At 37.7% G+C, this 19,565-nt stretch overlaps 1 protein-coding gene across 7 annotated transcripts in view; it reads right to left on the reverse strand.

Annotated features, from left to right (window-relative positions):
• The window catches only part of LOC110056174 (MAP/microtubule affinity-regulating kinase 3-like), a 31,113-nt gene that overhangs the window by 6,295 nt on the left and 5,253 nt on the right, over positions 1 to 19,565 (reverse strand). For 2 of the 7 annotated variants that reach the window (XM_089292627.1, XM_089292631.1), the window contains exons 3-19: positions 15,265 to 15,435; positions 15,050 to 15,103; positions 9,907 to 9,955; positions 9,240 to 9,305; positions 8,519 to 8,589; positions 8,367 to 8,423; positions 7,235 to 7,471; positions 7,043 to 7,100; positions 6,718 to 6,779; positions 6,113 to 6,212; positions 5,903 to 6,021; positions 5,391 to 5,581; positions 4,477 to 4,684; positions 3,944 to 4,065; positions 3,377 to 3,526; positions 2,225 to 2,419; positions 1,002 to 1,052 (exon numbers count right to left, since the gene is read on the reverse strand). In XM_089292627.1, the coding sequence (XP_089148753.1) occupies positions 1,002 to 1,052; positions 2,225 to 2,419; positions 3,377 to 3,526; positions 3,944 to 4,065; positions 4,477 to 4,684; positions 5,391 to 5,581; positions 5,903 to 6,021; positions 6,113 to 6,212; positions 6,718 to 6,779; positions 7,043 to 7,100; positions 7,235 to 7,471; positions 8,367 to 8,423; positions 8,519 to 8,589; positions 9,240 to 9,305; positions 9,907 to 9,955; positions 15,050 to 15,103; positions 15,265 to 15,435 (1,961 nt within the window). Of the gene's footprint in view, positions 1 to 1,001; positions 1,053 to 2,224; positions 2,420 to 3,376; positions 3,527 to 3,943; positions 4,066 to 4,476; positions 4,685 to 5,390; positions 5,582 to 5,902; positions 6,022 to 6,112; positions 6,213 to 6,717; positions 6,780 to 7,042; positions 7,101 to 7,234; positions 7,472 to 8,366; positions 8,424 to 8,518; positions 8,590 to 9,239; positions 9,306 to 9,906; positions 9,956 to 15,049; positions 15,104 to 15,264; positions 15,436 to 15,838; positions 16,331 to 19,565 lie in introns of those variants that run through there. The other 5 variants (XM_089292630.1, XM_089292633.1, XM_089292629.1 and 2 more) reach the window with 4 other exon arrangements.

Below are 19,565 nucleotides of genomic sequence, written 5' to 3' on the forward strand. Positions count from 1 at the left end.
TCAGCAGAGAGCTGTGACAAAGTTAGCAGTCTCTTTCCTCCCTTGCACAGTGACATTTTACTGTACATTATTGTACAAGGGAAGGAAAACAAACAGTAGAAAAACAACAATGAATAAATGTGCAGTGAGTGTAGAGAAAAGATTTGTGACACAAATACCAAACTATGCTCTCAACAATACAGTACAAACCCACCTACAAGAACCTGGATTTTTCAAAATTAGCCTAAACAGGTAATTTTGTATGTAGTGCCTAATGGGATTGTTGCTGCTCCAAATGGGTTTAGTGTTCTCTTGTTTGAAAAACATGTTCAGGTAATTATGTCAGAAAGGTAAGATTTATTTCAGGTTTTTTTTTTTTTTTTGCGTTCAATGCAGTGCAACTTAATTTCCAAATAAGAACCTATATCACAGCTAAAGCTCAGATTCTTATGAAGTCTCCTTATGAACCAAGTGACCCATCAGGCCAGAGCTTATCCCAGTTTCTGCAGCATGAAGCGACTAGGAGTTTTTCTACTCTTCCCCCCCGCCCCCTTACCCCATGGATGGGATGCTAGTCCATCGCAAAGTTACCCCCAGCATTGACCTCTCGATCTGGAGACAAGCGCACTAACCATGTGCCACTGCGCCTCCCATAAAATGGTAGTTGTAAGGGCGATCTTTTAGCCTACAGGTTTGTAAACACCAGATTCTTATTGGTGGGTTTTAACTCTAATTACCCAGGGCACTGTTTCACACCACAGAAGGCTTGCAGCATAATGCTTAAATATTGCAGTTTGTGTAGTAAAGCCAGCAGTTTATTTATGTTAACACAAATTTAGATAAATTCTAACCTTCATTGATTACTTTTAACATCTTTTAAATTAATTTTCATTGACATTATTTTAATGAGGCATACAAGAGAGAGGTTTACTTTTACATTTAAGATATCCAGCAGAAAATTAGCATAATTTAATGTCTATAAACAGGATAAAAACGAGTTTAACAAGTTACTGTCAACTGACCGTTGTCCTTGGGGACCTGGCCTTGGTGCCACTGTGGGGTCCAACTGCCGACTAAGAAGTTACATGGGGTTAACTATCTCACCCCATCAACAGCAATGCGTTGATACAATTTACTAATACACTTTACTTGTCTTTCAATTCCAAACCAGAGCGTTCAGATTTTGGGGTTTTGAAGTAGGAAACAGGTCTGCTTGTGCAGTAAACAGGGTTACTGATGAGCAGCACTGTTTCATAAACAAACCGTTTCATTTTATAGAATTAACACTGAAAAGGCAGTTGTTTGTTGTAAACACACTATCAATGGCACATTATGTTGATTTAATTCGATCTGCAGTGTCTATTTGGATACAACTTGTTAAAATTAATTGTTTACAATAACTTACACGTAGCTCCCACTGACTTGAACACAACCAAAAAATTTAACCAGTTAATGTCATTGTTTAGAGCCAAAGAAGAGCTGTTACAAACACGTATGAAGAAATTTTGATTGTATTTTGACAAAGTATTCAGACAAACAATTTACAATAACTTAGAATTCACAATCACTGGAAAAAAAAAACAAGGCTTTCGTCAGTCTCCAAAATATGGAACCCACACAAAAGCCATCTACAACCATGAACAATGAATAAAACAAGTTACAATGAAATACAATCAGATGAGAGACAAACTGCAACTGCTGGACTTGATTAGAAACTACTAGTGGGGTTTGAAGTTCTTTGGATTGTCTCATTGCATCCACATTTGAACAAAACATTTCCATAAAGTAGTAGGTTTTATCACTTTTGCCTGTGTTTTATCATTCCCGAAAACTCATGATCCTTCTGATCACCAACAAGAATCACAACATCTAGCTTGGTTTAATTTTTTGAGCAGACAGATTGCTTATTTTCAATTGTTGGCCAATCCGACTTGAGTGGAAAAAACCCTAAGTCTGAGCAGAAGTCTGTGAATTGTTGACCTGTGAACGCAGACGTATTTCATGCTGTCGCTTGTCGGCTAGTGAACTGTGGACTAGACACAGCCAAAGATCATGACTCTTGACAGTAACCGAAAAGGATTGTGACCTATGGGGATAACAACAGTGTTCTATTTGCTTCATGTTTACTAAACACTGTCACCGTTTCCAACATCATACATGTATTTTTTGAAAGTTGATAAGTGAGAAATTTGTATTTTACCAAACAATCCACAAAGAGAGTATAATTTTTGGTAGTAATACATACCTCTTACTAAATCTGGACGTAAGCTTACTAAGAAGTGAGGGTCTCCCACCAGGGCCCAAAGGATCGTTAGCTCTCTCGGGCCCATTTTGGGTGCGAGGTCGTGTCTGACCGCTATGGAAAGTACTCCGTGCTGTCATGTTTCTAGTTCCAAGCCGCGACGGTGGAGGTTGAACTTCAGAGTTGGGATTTGTCCTCCTGGAAGAAACAAATGGTGATAATAAAAATTAAAGGACAGAAATAAGTACAAGGAAAAATATCAAGTTAATTTCAAAGTTGCCTTGTCATAAGAAGTACAGAAATGTACTTCTGGAAAACAATACGAAAATCAACAGTGGAGTAGTAATGTTCATTCAAAACTACACCGGTGACCCATATAAAATACACGTACAATGTGAGATGATATTGGATGCAAGAAAAAGATTAAGTTTCAGCACTTTTACCCAAACTTAAAGTTGCACAAATGAATGCATGTCGGAAAGAATTTTTAACAGCAGCAGTAAAGAAAAACATGCAGTTCAATTTTCAGCTGACATTAGCAAGTCATTGCCATTAAATTCCATAGTAAAAACTGGCAATGAGGAACATGTACCAAAGTTGAAAAAGCAATATTTTAAAAAAGTAAATTTATACCTTGAGCAACAATGGATAGTAATGACTATGGCTGGTGGATAGGATGTGGAAATAAATCAATCTGAATCACACCTCCAAGATGTGGTATTCTTATCTTTTTTTTTTTTTTACAAAAAATGAATTTTAGAGAGGTACTGAATAGCCACCTGTTTTCACCCACTCATTCCTCATAAAAGATTTCCATGATTCAATCCAAAACTTCAATTTGGACGACAAATGTCTACAAAGATCTGTACATTGTCTCTAACAGGCTGTTGATTGCTCTTGAGTCTCTGTGCACAACAATCAATCCAGACCCACAACAAATCTCTGTTGAGCTGCAATACTGTCAGTGTTGTTTTCTTTGGGTTGAATCACAGATGAATCTTTCACAAGGAAATAGCAGACTGCACAAAGTGGCTATCAGTCAGGAGGAATATTGCATGGTGACCAAATAACGCTGACTTGAAACAGGGCAACAATACTGTGCTTGTCATGGATCACTCTTTGAAACTAAAGTAATTACGGACAGAGCACACTCACCCGGCTCTATGCCTATTTTCCTGGTGAATAGCAACTGGTGGAAGAGATCTACGTGTGGGTGATAACCTGTTACCAAGATCTGGTGGAGGTTGCTTAGAAGTGGGTCTGCCAGCACCCACGCTACTGCCACTAGGGCCGGGTTCTGTTGCACTAATAGAAAGGCAGAGAAACGAAAAGATAAGAGATTGACTTCTTTGGAAGAGCTTTGCAGATTTACCCAAGTTTACAAGAGAGAGGACACCAGTATTATAAGAAGCAAGAAGACATTCTAAAGGAAGAAGTTATAACAAAGATGCTAGAGGTTTGCATTTGCAATGGCACATGTACAAATGTAATAATGCACATGCTGTAGTGTTTGAATGTCTTGTTGATTACTTTTCTTCCCTACTGCACTTACTATAACTTTCATACTTTTCATTCTGGCCTTTTACCATTCTTAAAACCCAAATGTGGAACTGCAGCACTGACTTGGCAGACTGACATATATGTGTAACTACAACATCAAGACAAAACTACCGCAGCATATATGGTGGGGTATTTATGCCGTTTTAAATGTTGGTCACAAACCTTTCTCCTTTCCCATTTGCCTGACTTGATGGTGTTTGTGATGTGCTGTTCCTCTCTTCCGCCCGTTTCTCCCCATAAACATATGTGTTTCTTCTGATAATTCCTGGTGGCATACTGTGTTGCTAAATAACATGATAAGTTCAAATCAGCATATTGACCACCACAGCTTCAGGTATCAATGCTTATTAACAAGTGAACTGTGCAAGCTCTGCACAAGCTGAAGGCTCCTATACTGTAGACTGGTACTTGGCGAGGAGTAAAGCTCTGAGCCATTTGTCAAAGTCAGAAGAAACCAAGATTGAGCAGTAAAATTAGTTTACCATATTGATAAAACCACTTTTCAGAAATAGCAGGGATTTCATCCAAATGGTGATCTAGGGTCCTGAGCGGTCAATCAAATCACCAGTTTGCCAATATCAGACACTGGCAATGCTTCTACCTCTTAATTGTCATTTTGAAGTCGGTAAGAAATTGTAACATTACAGATTTACTGTAAGGACAACAAAGATTTTAACCATTCTTGTAGAACTAACCCTTTGCGTCTTTCCTCTTCGATTTCTATCTGCTGCACGTTCAGGTATTTCAGCCTTGTTAGGATTGGAAGCTCGTCCAATAGATGACGGCACTCGCTCGTCGTTGGGAACGGCGTTCTTTATCACACCACCTCTGTCCCGATCCCGCTCTCCTCTGCCCATAGGTTTTGCTTGACTTGATACTGTTCCACCTGCTTCAGTAGCAGCTCTGTTGAAAATGTTTAGCATTGGTTATCCTACATTCTATCAATGCAAGGGCAATTAAGGAGTAACACTGCTTGTGATAATTCAACATCAAAATTACACAAGCCTATCTTCAGTAACAGTCAACGCATCACAAACAAGCCTAAACTTTAACTACACCTTGGTATGACTGAACAGATTACAATTAAAATAGTGTCTAGGACTTATACAAGTGACAAAATGATTTCACTTCCCCACCACCTCCTCCCCCCCCCCCCCCCCCCCCCACCTCCCAGCCCCACAATCCCTCAAGAAAATAAATGTGTAATCAGAGGTAATGGTTTTCAGAGCTAAAACTGATTCTGGGGTCTCAATGAAATTTTGACAAGAAACAATGTAATAACGCCAAACACCTCTTGAAAGCAACAAAAGCTTTCATGATAACTGAACCCGGAACTAATGACTCTAAACTTCAGCCAGCTGTCATAAATGAGCAAAATAACACGGAGCATCTAACGAAAACTGGTTAAACTTAAAGCGTGTAAGGTTAGTGGTTAGTATGCACAATTCTCAAATTTAACTAGTAAGCGAAGGGAGAACATTTCCAATATAAAACAGAAGTTGAAAATGAACTCAATGTTATTTTAGGAAGAATACAGAGAGAAATAAAAATAACATCAAAATAAAAGGTTAGTACAAAATTAGATAGGGTGCAACCTAATCATGCTTGCCTGCTTATACCAGGGCCTGTTTTATGAGGAGTGCGACCTTCAGTATACCTTCTAGGTAATTCACGATCTCCTCTCTCCCGCCTCGCACTGGCTCGGCTTGGCCGAATAGGAGCAGGCACACCAGACGGCATAGATGTACTTGGTCTTGGTGCACTAGTGTTTTCCATTAGTGGGTCACTGGAGCCATTCAACTGTAAGCAAATAAATGACTGAATTGTCTCTTAACATACTGACATTTCTATGATACTGTCAAAAGAAATTAGATGTTTTGGGACCGGTTACAGAATAGGTCATTTCCGAGTTGCATTTTGCCTCTGTGTCAAAATGAGACTTCGAGCAAAACCATTCATATGAAAATATGTTCCCTCTACCCGTTCATTTTCATGTAAATCAAACTAATTTTCACGTAAATGGTTCTACATCAGGACTCATTTTGACACAGAGGCAAAAGGCAACTTGGAAATGGTCTATCATGGAACTAAATTCAGAGTCACAAAGCTAAGATTACTCACTGTTAATTTTTGCCTTCTCTCATCCAAGAGGAGGTACGTGGCCATGACCTCATCATATCTATTGTTTGACAAAGCTTCCTGGATCTCATCTCTTGAAAATCCCATTTGAAGCATAATTTCTGAACATAAAAAAAGTTGGAATTACATTTTGAACAACATAGTCAAACAACAGTATACACCTATATGTACTTGCTTTTATAAACTCCTTACCTATTCTTCTTTCATCTTTAAAATCAGGTGTAGGTTCACTATACGGTTTAAGATCTTGATTATCATATCCTAAATTCATCCACTTGTCTGACATAATTTGCTACAGAGTAATAAATATTACAACTTTAGTACCACCAATACAGTAATTATTAACATTAATGAATGAAGCTCTACAATTAAATCTAACCATGAGCAATAATTACTAGCTCACTACAAAGAACATCACTTGGATAGAGGTTGAGAGAACTACCAAAAATAGGGTCAGATGGAGATCCATGGGTGATGCCCTATGCTCCCCCTACCAGGAGTGAAGATGGCCTACTGTAATGTATGAGCAATAATCAGAAACACAAATCCACACAAGATAACAAAACAGAACCCTTAAGTTCCTTTTGCAAGCATCAAACATGCATCAAACACGACATCTCAATTCTTCTAAGGTAAGCCTACACCGCTTAAGTCACTTTGGAGAATTTGATAGCTCATCACGATAAGTTAGATGATTCTCTTCATTCTAGTTTGCCACCTCAGTACCAATACACATACTGATATTGTTAGGAGTGTCTACTTCAGCTGAAGGGAAATAACAACACAAAGATACCCACCTCTAGTCTAGATCGTTTTGTTGGATTAAGCACTAAAAATCTCTTTAATAGATTCTCACAGTCTTGGAAAAAAGAGAAAAAAAATCAAATTAAAACAAATTACATTATGCAAAGCAGTTGAAAACCATTTTATCACAGCATAAAAGTATTCAAACCTACAAAAAAAACTTCAGTTCTAAAGTTGTTATGTATCTTCAAAATTTAAGATGACTTTCTCTATAAGAGGGATTCACCAAGGGGAACATAAAACAGATCCAATAGACTGTAAGGGTGTATAGTTCTGATCTATAGTACCATTCAAACAAATTTATGTTTACTGACTCACCTGTCGACATATAAAAAGGTATCCTATATTTTCCTCGGAGTACTCTTTCTCTTAATTCCTACAAAGAAACATTTAAAGTCGCTTTCCATTAAAATGTTGATGGACAGAAGTCAGAGACGTGTGGATTGGCAAAACAAAAGATCGAAATTCACAATCGATGAGAATGACAGCGGTAAACAAAAATATTCTTACTTTTAAATTTTGTCCATCAAATGGAAGTGACCCGCTGACTAGAGTGTATAAAATTACACCTAAACTCCAGACATCAACCTCTGGGCCGTCATACTTCTTCCCTTGAAACAGCTCTGGTGCTGCATAAGGTGGGCTGCCACAAAAGGTATCTAGTTTGTTGCCTGGAGTGAATTCATTACTAAAACCAAAGTCTGCTATCTTAATGTTCATGTCTCCGTCTAAAAGTAAATTTTCAGCCTAGAAAGAGAAGAAACAAAGAGAAGTATTTATACACTCATCACCACTCTCAAGTTATTGCAGGAAAAAACCCCAAATCCGATTCCCTGAGGAGAGTAAATTTTGTTCTTGGGCAAGTGATAATATAAGTTTAGTAAGCAATGATGTGAAATACTCCTCAGTAGCCTTAAGGATCTGAGTGAAAATGTCAGTTTTCGAGTAAGAAACTAATTCAGACTTAAGGCTGCCAGATGAGTGAAACACCGAGTTGAGAGCATGGATTGGTTTAAAATCCAAGCATACTTTGTTCACATTTGTCCTCCCAATGTCATATTGGCCACCTCAAATGGATTTTCAATTTTTTTCCTGCCCTGCAAGGTTCACAAGGTATGAATTCTCCATGCGTGTTGTCATACCAGTCCTTCAGTTATAGTTTGGAGAAGCTGTTTGGATATCACAATATTCCCTGGTTGATGATTACTGTTATCCTCATTTCATGTCTGTTTGGCAGTGTGTATGATGTAAGTTGGGAATTACTGGTTTAAAAAGCCTTCAAAAAGTACAAAAGAACTACATGTAGTGAGGAAAAGCTGTAGTTTTACTGGGCACTGGACCAATATCAGTATACACAGCTGATTAATCATCATTTCTGGTCCAACAATTAGAAATCTAGGCATTTGATATCGTTTGAGCAAAGAATCAGAGGTAACCAAAATAAGTCATGATCATGAACTAGGCAATCGTAAATTGCATTGTAGGTAGCTCATTGTGCTTGGAGATCTGGCACTGAGAACCCATTAATGAAATAGGCAAATGTAAGGCATCCCTTTTCTTCTGTGATATTTTGATAAGAACTGCTATTCTTGTTCATGAATTCCCCTAAACCTCAAATAATCTAGACTTAACTCCCTTATACCTTGAGATCCCTATGAATAACATGCTTCTGATGGCAGTACTGCACAGCAGATACGATCTAAGACAGAGAGAAAAGAAAACATCAAGTATTAGAGAATTACCAAGATTATTATTAGAAATGCAGGGGTAAAGAAACTAAACAATCATCAATACCTGTCTAAACTTTGCTCTTGCCTCCTTCTCCTTCATTCTACCATGTGCTACAAGGTAGTCGAAAACTTCACCTACAAAACAAATAATAAGGGGGCTCAATTCATTACACTACACTAGTTATGTAAGAAATGATTAGGAAAGAGCACACTGGCCAAATAAACACGTCATTGATGAGTAAAGGGAATTCATACTAGCAAGTCTCAATCCTTTACATGTCAGGGCAGAAAAAACCCCAGGTCCGATTGCCCAGGACAAGTAAATTTTGCTCTTGGGCAAGTACAAATGGAAGTTTGGTGGTCAGGAGGGCAAGTGAAATTAGCCTCAGTAGTCTTGTTAGTGATAATTTCCAATCAAATCAATTTCAAAACTCAAGACTGCAAGATGAGCAAAACAATGAGTTGAAAGCACAAATCAATTTAAAATCCTTGAGCATAACCCTATAGTCTATCACTGATTACAGACAGTACCTGGTAAATGATGTAGCTGATAAGGTGCATGAACATTACGTGCCTACTGAGCAAGTAATATTTTAGTTGAGCAACTGAAAACTGAAATGTACTGGCCCACTATGCAACTGGATTTCATTTTTTTTCCTGCCCTGCATGTCCTACATTTTGTGGTGCATTTCTAAGAGGCACTCGCGCTACCTTTTTATTGATAAAAAAAAAAGAAAAAAGAAAGAAATAGAATATATGATTATATGACTTTTACATTTCCATACCTCCACTTGCGTACTCCATGACAAGGTACAGAGTCTTGTCAGTTTCTATGACCTCATAGAGCTTCACTGTAAAACAATAAGACAATCTCGTCAGCACACCTTACTTTGCAACAACACAAAAAGCCCTTAAATCTTAAATTACGACAGTGCTATCGCAGACATTTTAGGCTTTCTCAAGGGATAAAAAAGTATTAACTTTGTTTGACCCCATATAGCAATCACAGTCAGATTTGCAATTCACGTTGCGTCATCCTACAGTGAAGCACCAGCGAATAACAAAAAATGTCAAGTGTACTAGTGTATTCTGTACAGTGTCCCCTCATGTTTCTTTGGAGTACATGTGCCGCAGGGATTCTGCCATAAAAAACTACATGTACTAACAAACATATTGAACTGGTATCAAACTTCCAAATTATCAAACACCAATCTAAACAACAGCATACGTGTACGTAAAATTGAATTAAGAGAGCGTCCATGTTTAGAGGATTAATAAAGGAGAATATGTATGAGTTTTCAGCTTTCTGCAGGGAACAAAAGGTAAATGATAAGCCTGCGAAGTGGGCTTTGTTTGTAGTGCAAACTACATGAATTTCTAAAGACATCGACTAGATCTCACACCAATGTACAGGACATTTCATTTAGTAAAACCCAAAAAATATATATTTACCAATGTTGGGATGGTCAAGAAACTTCATGATCCTGACCTCTCGAAACAACTGCAAAAAATAGAAATAATAAAAAAAAAAATAAACAAATGTTCAAGTGGAAAATACCCTGAATTATACATGTACAAAGAAAGCAAAATTGACCTCTCAATAATAAAATTATTTCGGTACTTATGTGACAAGCTTACACAGATGTCACAAATGATGATGCTTAATTTTCGCAAAGTATAAAGGATTGAGATGCATAAATCTGGTCCACTACCATTTTATGTAGATTTAAACATGAAACACAGATTATTTGTTTGTTTAATCATACCCACTATTGACAAAGCATGAAAGCGGAAGTGTGTGTTCATGTATTGACCACAGAACTGAAGCTAGGAGTCCCATTAAAAGAAACTTAGCTTTCCATATAGTTACATGCATACTAAATAGTTTATAAAAACACCACATAACTATGTCTAAGCACAACTAGCAACCAAACTCTATAGCAGACGTTTGTCTAGTTAGAAAATTGTTAAAAACGTCTACAATTTATCCTCTTTTAATAATGCAGAATATTCTGAACTGATGTGGGTAAACGAATCTTTGCCAATGGAAAAAGTATCGAGAAATTTCAAGCCATCAAGCAACTTCTAAGAGTGACTGCCAACTACACACAAATCACTGAAAACAAATATGTCAGTGGATGTGAATCACAATGTTGAATCTCACAAAAGATATAGATAACAAGAAATTACCAGAACAACACTGTAGAATTACTGCAAAAAGAAATTGTAATGACAGATAGGACTATTTGACAATGAGTTTGCATTGTGCAATATTAATAGAGCACATGATACGCAACTTGGAAAATGTAAAAAAACTAACATCTGCAATTCAGGAATGTTTTAAAATTCATGTACACGTACATTGTAATCTGATCTTTCTCAGAAGACACAATTACCAAAAGCACTACACCTGCATTTGTACCAAAATATAAATTAATCCTCCCACCAAAGTTTCTATTAAACACATACAAAGTCAACATCTATAAGTTCGTTGCTGCATTATCTACGACATTCCACACATTAGTACTAAGCAACATCAAGGAAAATGATTGAAACTAAGTCACAAATAAAAGGCACTTAAGTATCTCATATAATGTGCCAGCCTGCTATTAAAAGCAAAAACAACTAAATAAAAATAATAATAACAGAAAAACTTTATATTTTGAAAATACAAAAAACAATTAATTGAAATTTCTGCGTGCATTGCTAGACAAACCAATTCATTTCTTAGTTTCAATTTTGAGGCTGAATTAGGATAATGATAAAAGTATAATGTATGCAATGGGAAATGTGTTAGCTCGCATTAGCTCGCATAGTTTGGAACACATCCTTGAGAATAATTTTTTGTAATTTCATGCTTTCAATTTCATGCTTGAAAATGAATTGGTATTGAAAATGAATTGGTATTTCAATGAAAAACTTGATGCTGATTACTTTCGGGAATTAAAAGGCTAATAATCGGGATTAAGACAAAAGACTAGATAGCTGTCTCAATCTTTTCTTTTTTAAAACCTTTAATTACACACAGTGATTATTAAATATATTTGTTATAAATGACAAAACCAGTTGACCAGACCTTATGCACCTAATAAGGAAGAAAGAAACCCAGCACAACTAATTGTTGACAAGAAAAAAGGTTTTGTACCCATTTACAAGTGTATGAAAACCAGAAGCTACATGGAAGAAAAGCTCACTGAAGTTTCAATTTAAGCTGTACTTCTTCCTTGTTTTAAAAACTGCAAATAGATCAATATGCAAGCACTTAAAAATATCAAATGTGCTTCTTCTTCAATATCTAACTTGTTGCTGTACACATGCACCGACAGGCTATATTAATACTGTTCACATCATGGTAAATTACAAGTAATATCTAATACAATTACTGCACTTAAATATAAAGAACCAGTACATTTTCATAAATGCAACAAGAAAACTCTGTTTTACCACCCCAGGTATACACAACAGACGATTTGGTATCTTAAGTGTTGAGAGTAAAAGCTTAAGAAACTTTACATTAGAATATTGTTGTACTCAGGGCCCATGTAACATCAATAGACAAGTAGCTGACTGATGACTTGCTTCTTCCATTTAGCTACGTGATCACATCAAATACTAACTGGGTTATTAACGAGACATACAAACATTTCAATGTAACATCTTTTTGTCTGCTTCCAATGTTTGTGGTTAATTTTTTATACTGTGGGTAGTGTGCATCATATCTGATCTAGACAATTGTTGATAATATTGTATCATTACAAGAAGTAATTTTTACACAACCTTAAAACAAAACGTGCTACTTTACTACATGTGAAAATCTTATAGATGTATGCTTGAATTTACAGCTTCACAATTCACTTGAGTTGTAACATCTTCAAAATGCAACCGGTTGTGAATATTCAATTTATGATAAGAAACACACAAGCAAAAAAATGCTAAATGTACATGTACAAATCAATGAAATATTTTCATGCAAATGATGACGTCAATGAAATGTGCATATGTACCATATAGATTTTGCAATCACAGTATCATACAAAAGTCTGCTTTATGGTGCAACACACCATTATATGCCTCAAACAGTATACAAGCATGCAAATAATTTTTGTCTACAAGCAAGTCATTTGTCAGGCCAAAGATAAGTTTTGGCCTGACAAAAAGCCAGTCTGGTCGGACCAGACTGGATTGAGACATTTTGGTATTTCAGAGTAGAACCTCTGCCCAAATGTTGGTTGCAAATTGGAATGACTAAAAAGCGAAATAAACTGAGTATAAAATCGATACTAGCACAATTCGATGTGACATTTGAGACGACGCATTGCGCGTGTTAAAATTATTGCTCAGAAATGGAATAAAGGTGAAACTATAATAACAAAGCTTTTTTTGCATAGTATTGTGTGGCAGTATAATAAAAAAAATTGTGCCATATTTGGCCACAAATTTCCAGTTAAGATATTTTTCGTTTATCAGAAATGCCCCGTCAGAGTGTCCGACCAGGCTAAGCTTTTACCTGTCAAAATCTCAGATTTACCGGACAATTGTCCGATGACCGACTGTTATTTGCAGCCTTGATATATGAGTTTACTTGTGAAAAAAATTAATGGGGAAAGCTCACAAAGCTAACTGCTTCTGCCTACAAGATCTACAATAATTGAGGCAGAGCTCTACACAAGCACTACAGCTGTAATTGGGGCTGATACACTGAATCTTGACCAACCACAAGATGAATTTGACAAACAAAACCAAAGTTTTAGCTAACTACTAGTTCACATCTGGATGATTAACCAGCAGTAAAACTATTTAAGGAAGATGAAGCTATTCATCATCTGTGTTAATGAAAGACAAACACAACTTGAGTTGGAAGGGTATCAACAACCACCATGTGAAAACCTGGCTCAAGTGTAACAACAGGGCAGGAAATAAAAAGTGAAAAATTATTATTGAACATGCTGTTATTCAGAAGAACTAATTAAAATTACTGTCTTTTGAAGGGCTATGCATAGATATACCAATGTGATAAAAAATAACTTGACAGACTTAACATAACTTTTAAAGAACAAACAGTTGATGATAAAGTCACCAAATAATTCCACTGCTATCTGGAAACAATTTGGGGTTGTCCCCAATCCAGGAACAAAATTGGTTCCTAAATTCACTGACAAAACTTTGAGACACAAAAGGGCCAACAACATTGGATTTCACCCAGGATGTGCCATTACAACTACAGTGTCTGCAAAGAATCCTTTTAGCACATCAAGGTACAAAGACTATAGGACAAAAATAATGGTGGCATATTGTGTTCACTTTCCTGCAGATGCTAATAATGGAACAACAAGATATATTCTTAATCTAACAGTGTACCGACTTAGGAACAATATTTTACAAAGAGCTACTAGAATATCAGGTCTACATCTTGCTCTCTTCACAGCTGCTTGAAGGATAAGCCGACGTGTGGTGTACAAAAACCCATGGATAAATAACATAACACCTTTTAAGACATTTCAACTGTGACGTAAAACCCTCACTCTAGTACACGCAGCGAGGACAAATTACCAACTGAAAATATTATTTTATCGATGAGTGGAAAAATCCCTGCCGAACCACTGCGTCTACCGCACAGTTTTGTAAATATACAAGGGTAACCGACCGATTCGATTTTTATCAATCCACATTACTACACAGGATGGAAAGAACTTTGTCCATTTATTTGAAAAATGTGCACGCGATTTGCAAGGCTACTGACCCAAGAAATTCCGAGTAAATCTGCGGGGATTTCGGCAACAGTTTTCATTCGTCCGATTTAAAAGTTGCATTAGCCAACCGACCGAGGAAATCTTAAGAAAACACGTGCAATACAAAATGGACCAACACTTTATTAATAAAACACAACCTGAGATGCTGTCTAAAATTTTCACTTCGCGTCACAAAATCTTTGTACCGTCAGAAGTCCGTCCCTACAACGTTACAGAATTTTTTACCCCAACTAACAGATTTAACAACGGGCAATCTTTCGCCATGCAACTAATTATACTTCGATGTAATACAACTTCACAGCAAAAATTGAACAAATAAAATAAGCCCGTGAAAAAAACCTTCGGTTAACCTTTCGATTTTAAAAACACTATTTCTCCTTCTACGATCGCTTCATTCAAAACATTATTAAGCTTGTATCCGAAAGAAATTACCAAGTCTTGGTGGTGCTCTAATGCGAATGTTAGCAGAGTCTTCTATTAAACTGACAGTAATATGTAAACGAACAATTTCAGTTTAGAATACAGAATTTTTTCCCACACATCAACGTACGCTCGGAGGAAAATCAACAAAGTCAAGGTGTACAGCTGTAGCTCAACGGGCGCTGTGCCATCGAGATCTTGGGTCTGTAAGGTAGGCAACGAAATCTCTACTTTTGCTAGTTATACACGACGAAAACGGTAAATTACGTGGTTTGATGCGCTCTTCAAAACAAACCGAAGGTTCCAACGTTGCTTTCGAATACGTAATTACATGCGACAAGCTAGCGAAATAGCTAGCTTGATCGACGCGAAAACACGTTACTACTCTCTACCGATTTCGTCGTTTCGTATAATATAAAACATACCTTTTGCAAGCTGCTCGGGTTAAGCTGCGTCTTGTCAATAATCTTGATGGCCACCTTTTGAACGGGAAAATATAAAACTTAGTGAAGGCGTAGGGCCGGTCTGTGTTTAATTATTACACTCTCTCCCTCGCAGCGAGCAAATAAGCAAGACGATCGAACGCGATGAATCCACAAGCGCATTTGCCACTGTAAATAGAGAACGATATAATATTTACCTCCTTTCCCGTCGGTACATGCTTGGCGAGTTTAACTTTAGCGAAATTCCCTTTCCCAATAGTTTTTATCAGACGATATTTGCCTATGTGGACTTCCTCCGCATTCGAGGTTGAAGAGCGGTTCCGACTCGTTCTAGAGCCAGATGATGTAGAACTGTGGCCATCGGGGACCTAGGAGATCAAAATGACAGCAAATAAAGGATTATGCGTTTGCCAACTATCCAAGGATCAAGGGCATAGGCTAGAGTGTGCGATGAATTGGCAATTTAACGAAAAATTGCAACTCAGTCGCAGACCTTGTCGGGAGTTGGCCCATGACATGGTCGTTCAGGCAGATAAGACATGGCTATAAACTTTCTTTTCTCTTCGCGCAGAACCGCTTGTTTCAACTCTACTAAAATGCTGGTCAGTTCCAAAAATGCCTCTTCTAACAAATTCCAGGCAAACTACAACTCTCCGTTGCGTAAGAAAGCCGCAAACCGCGGCAGACTCGACGCGAGGTAGAGTCGAAAATTGCTCGTCTTGTTTAAATACGGCGTCTTGGCGAAACAAAGCCAAATTTTTCGAAATTCACCTTCGTTGTGCGGACCCTCGGTCGATCTTGGCCACTATGTTCCATGGGCAAAGAATGCTCTCAGCCCGTCCGCTGCGGTGCTGCCGTCTTGCCGAATTTCAAATCCGTCTTTCCAGCAAAATTTTCCTCCAAACACCACAGAAATCAAATGTTAGTGTCTCGGGTTCAAACATGGAGGCCGGGAAATTCTGAAGTGCCACGGCCTCTGCGCACTGCACGAAGCCGGTCCAGTCTCTCCTACACGCCCCTCGGCCAAACTTAGCTGCGCATGATGAATGCAAGGTTGTTGGTCGCGCCTGGCCCAAAACATCCGTCGGAAGAGCAAAATAATGGCAACGGATACAAGCGGGAAATACAAAGGAGATTCTAGAAAACTACCATGTTCCACGTCCGAATGGTACCCTCCCTCTTCCTCTGCAGAAATATTGAATTTCTAACTATACGTGCTTTCATTCTGAGAATGCTTTAGGGTGTATTAAAAAAGAAAAAAAAATGTAAGACGCGGATCTCGATTTGTGCCCGGACATGGTACCCTGATGTACCGTACTGTACGTCAAATTTACCTTCCCGTTATCCCCTTCCCCTACTCAGAATCCCAGATCAAAGACACAAACCAGTACAAAAGTATTTCACAGGAAGCCTTTATTTTTCGACTAAAAATAGATACTGTCACCAAATTATTAAATTCTCAGAGATAAAATAAAATAAGGTCAAGTTTATTTAAACAGGGTAGCCCTTTCAGCACTAAGCTGGTACCAACAGAAGCCCTGGCTATCATACTAAAGGTATCTATATGTATAACAGAGTAACAAAGTCTAATAAAAGTCTAATAAATATGTTCATAGTTTCAGTTCGTCCTCATAGGGTTATTGGTTTGTGTGGAATCGCCAAATAGAATTGTAACACCCACCCCTTCCCGCCAATTCTCATGTCTCCATTCGCTAGCACAAAATGTATACTTTTTTGTACCTCGCAAACATGCATTTCCTATCAAAGAAGATAAGAAGTTTCATGTGGTTTTTATATAGCCTTGTGGTTTATTTTAAATGGCCAGCTATTTCCGGTGTCCGTAATATTAGTCTGTTTGATTTATGGCGGTAAGAAGATAATTTCCCTAGTTATAAATTGAGGAATTTTGGAAAGAAAAAAATTCTTTTTTGTCGGAAGAAATAAGTAACCTCTGCGAGGACTTATCAAAATGACTGTCCTTGCAATAAGAATGTACCAGGGTTAATTGGCTTCTTAAAAATCCTTTTTCACCATAATATTGTTTAGCGAGGCGGTACTTCTTGAGCTTAAAAGCTTTCTTGACAGATCTACAGCGCTAAGTGTTCTAAATAGTTACCTTAATCCATTGCGTAAAAACTCGGTACGCTTGGATTAATGTCAATTATTATTTTAGTCACTAGAGTCGTTTCCCAACAGTAATCGTTTATCACCTTCATTTGCGTTTATCACAATCATTTATCACTTTTCTGACATGATCAGAATCAAGCTCAAGGGCACTTTAGTTTTGTATGGATTTCCAATATCAAAAAACCGCGACTAGGGTTTTGGAAAAAAGTCAAATTTCTTTTAAATTTGACAAGAACATATTCACCTTTTTGCCATGCGAAAAATGGCCTTGATAACTCTTCCGAAAGGAATATACTCTGTCTTGGTTACACAATCGATCTAACTTTTTCACCAATTGTAAGCTTGCGTGATTGAAGGCCGTGGTTATTGCGTTTTTATTTTCATTACGTAAAACTGCAAATTACTAAAATAAACTTGAGACACCATAAAATATGCGTGTAAACAGATTTGAGGGGCCCTCAATTTTATCGCGTTGGATGAATCATTAAAAGGGAAAATCATGAGATAACATGTACAGCACAGAGGTCGATCCAGTGACAGCTTCGCAGTAGAACATCCTGTCTCTAAGAACCATCCGCCATTATCAGCAGACTGTGAGGATTCCGCGATCTTCTACCTGAATTGTTCAGTAAAAAGACTACACATCTTTTCAAGTACAATACAAGTGTAATACTTTTGCTTATTCTATCAGTACTCTTTGTCAGTCCTTGCTGCAAAAGTGGTGGGTCAATGATTGGTGCGTCGGGTTTGACACTGTCTACCAGGGTCGTTTAGTTTAGTTTCTGGGCAAGACACTTTGCTCTCACAGAAGCTGCCTCTCTCAGGACTACCTGACAAGAATCGCATATAGGCGGCGGGAGGAGCCTGGATCGAGAAACCTGTAGATAGCATGTCATCCAGGGTCCGGTTGGGAGAGCAAAAATTACATTTCATTTTTGGTAAATTTTTCTTAAAATTTTCTGTTAACATTCTAACAATGAACTAATTTTGACACTTTGCATGCATTCTCTGAACTTAAGCGAGAAGAGAACTCTCTGTTGGCTGAATACTAAAAGTCTGTTGGCGTATCCTGAGAGTTTGCAAATCTTCAGCCGAATCAAGCGCTAATCAGAACTAGCTAGTACGAGCTCTTCCAAGTTAAATTTGCTGTGTCAGTTTTTCCGATCCGTTGGAAAACTCATGTTGTTAAATAATATATGAGGGAAAGTGCGCTCAGTAAATGTTCGATACACGATTCTATGGAAACATGTGTTACGTTGCCTGTTACACAGAGCGCGCTTTGCATCCGTAGAACACTTGCCCAGATACAGAGGACTTTTTTTTTTTTTTTCAACGCAGAAAGAATCAGCAATATCTTTCTGTATGATCGTCACGATCGTTACGGAAAAAGTTGAACGATCCATCCTCACGACTTCCGGTTTCCGTGTGAGTTACGATCCTTGAACTTTTTCGCAGCGATCGTAGAGAATGTAAAGAAACAAACCCTTAAACGCGGCTCCTTCTCCTTACCCCAACCAGGAGATCAGAAAATTTAAGGCTTGTGCTCTAAAGTTCTTCAACTTTAATCAGGAAAATCATTGTCTAATCTTTAGCATGATATCATGACAAATCCTATCCGAATTGTTTTATTAATGAACTCTGCGTAGAATTATAATCTCAAACCCACATCGTCAGTCAGGGAAGAGATTTTTCAAAAGAGTGAAGTGAGTCTGAAATCCAGTACAATAAATACGGAATAATCACCAACGGTCATAAGTGGGGTTGGGTGGGGGAGGGGGTGGGGAGGGGAAAGGAGCCAATCAGAATTCAAGGTTATGATGAGCCCGGTCAAGAGATTATGAACCAGTATAAAGCGCGGGAAAAAACTTGAAAACCGTGCAACTGTTTGACTGGTTCTGCCAGTTTGGCCGGTTTCACACACCACCGATTTTCAATTCGCCCTGTTTAGCAAAAAACCGTTTGGGACTGGTTTAAACCGATTTTAGACATCCGAGAGCTCAGCGAACAGGCTGCAAAAAAGTAGACACGATCATTTTGATAGCATAGCGTCAAAGATAAGCTGCTTTTAACGTGATAATACCTTTGTTATTTCAAAAATGATCTTGGAGCAAAACAACTAGCAGACAATTTAGAAGCCAAATGTGGATTCCAACGCGCCATGTATATGATAATTCAATTTTCCTCTTAATTAAGAACTGTTTATTTTGTCTAGTTCAATACAAAGCTGGGAAAAACAATGTTCCAAAGTACTAAAAAACAAAAACTAAAGCCGCTGGCGTCATCAGTCTTTCACAGGATAAATAAATCTGAAATTATCTGATCTGAAATTACGAGCAGGAAATTACTCGATCAAACATTCTCCCGTTCAAAC

The sequence above is a fragment of the Orbicella faveolata genome, unplaced genomic scaffold (assembly GCF_042242905.1).
Source record: "Orbicella faveolata isolate gen_17 unplaced genomic scaffold, um_ofav_v1 contig_24, whole genome shotgun sequence".
Lineage (NCBI taxonomy): Eukaryota > Metazoa > Cnidaria > Anthozoa > Scleractinia > Merulinidae > Orbicella > Orbicella faveolata.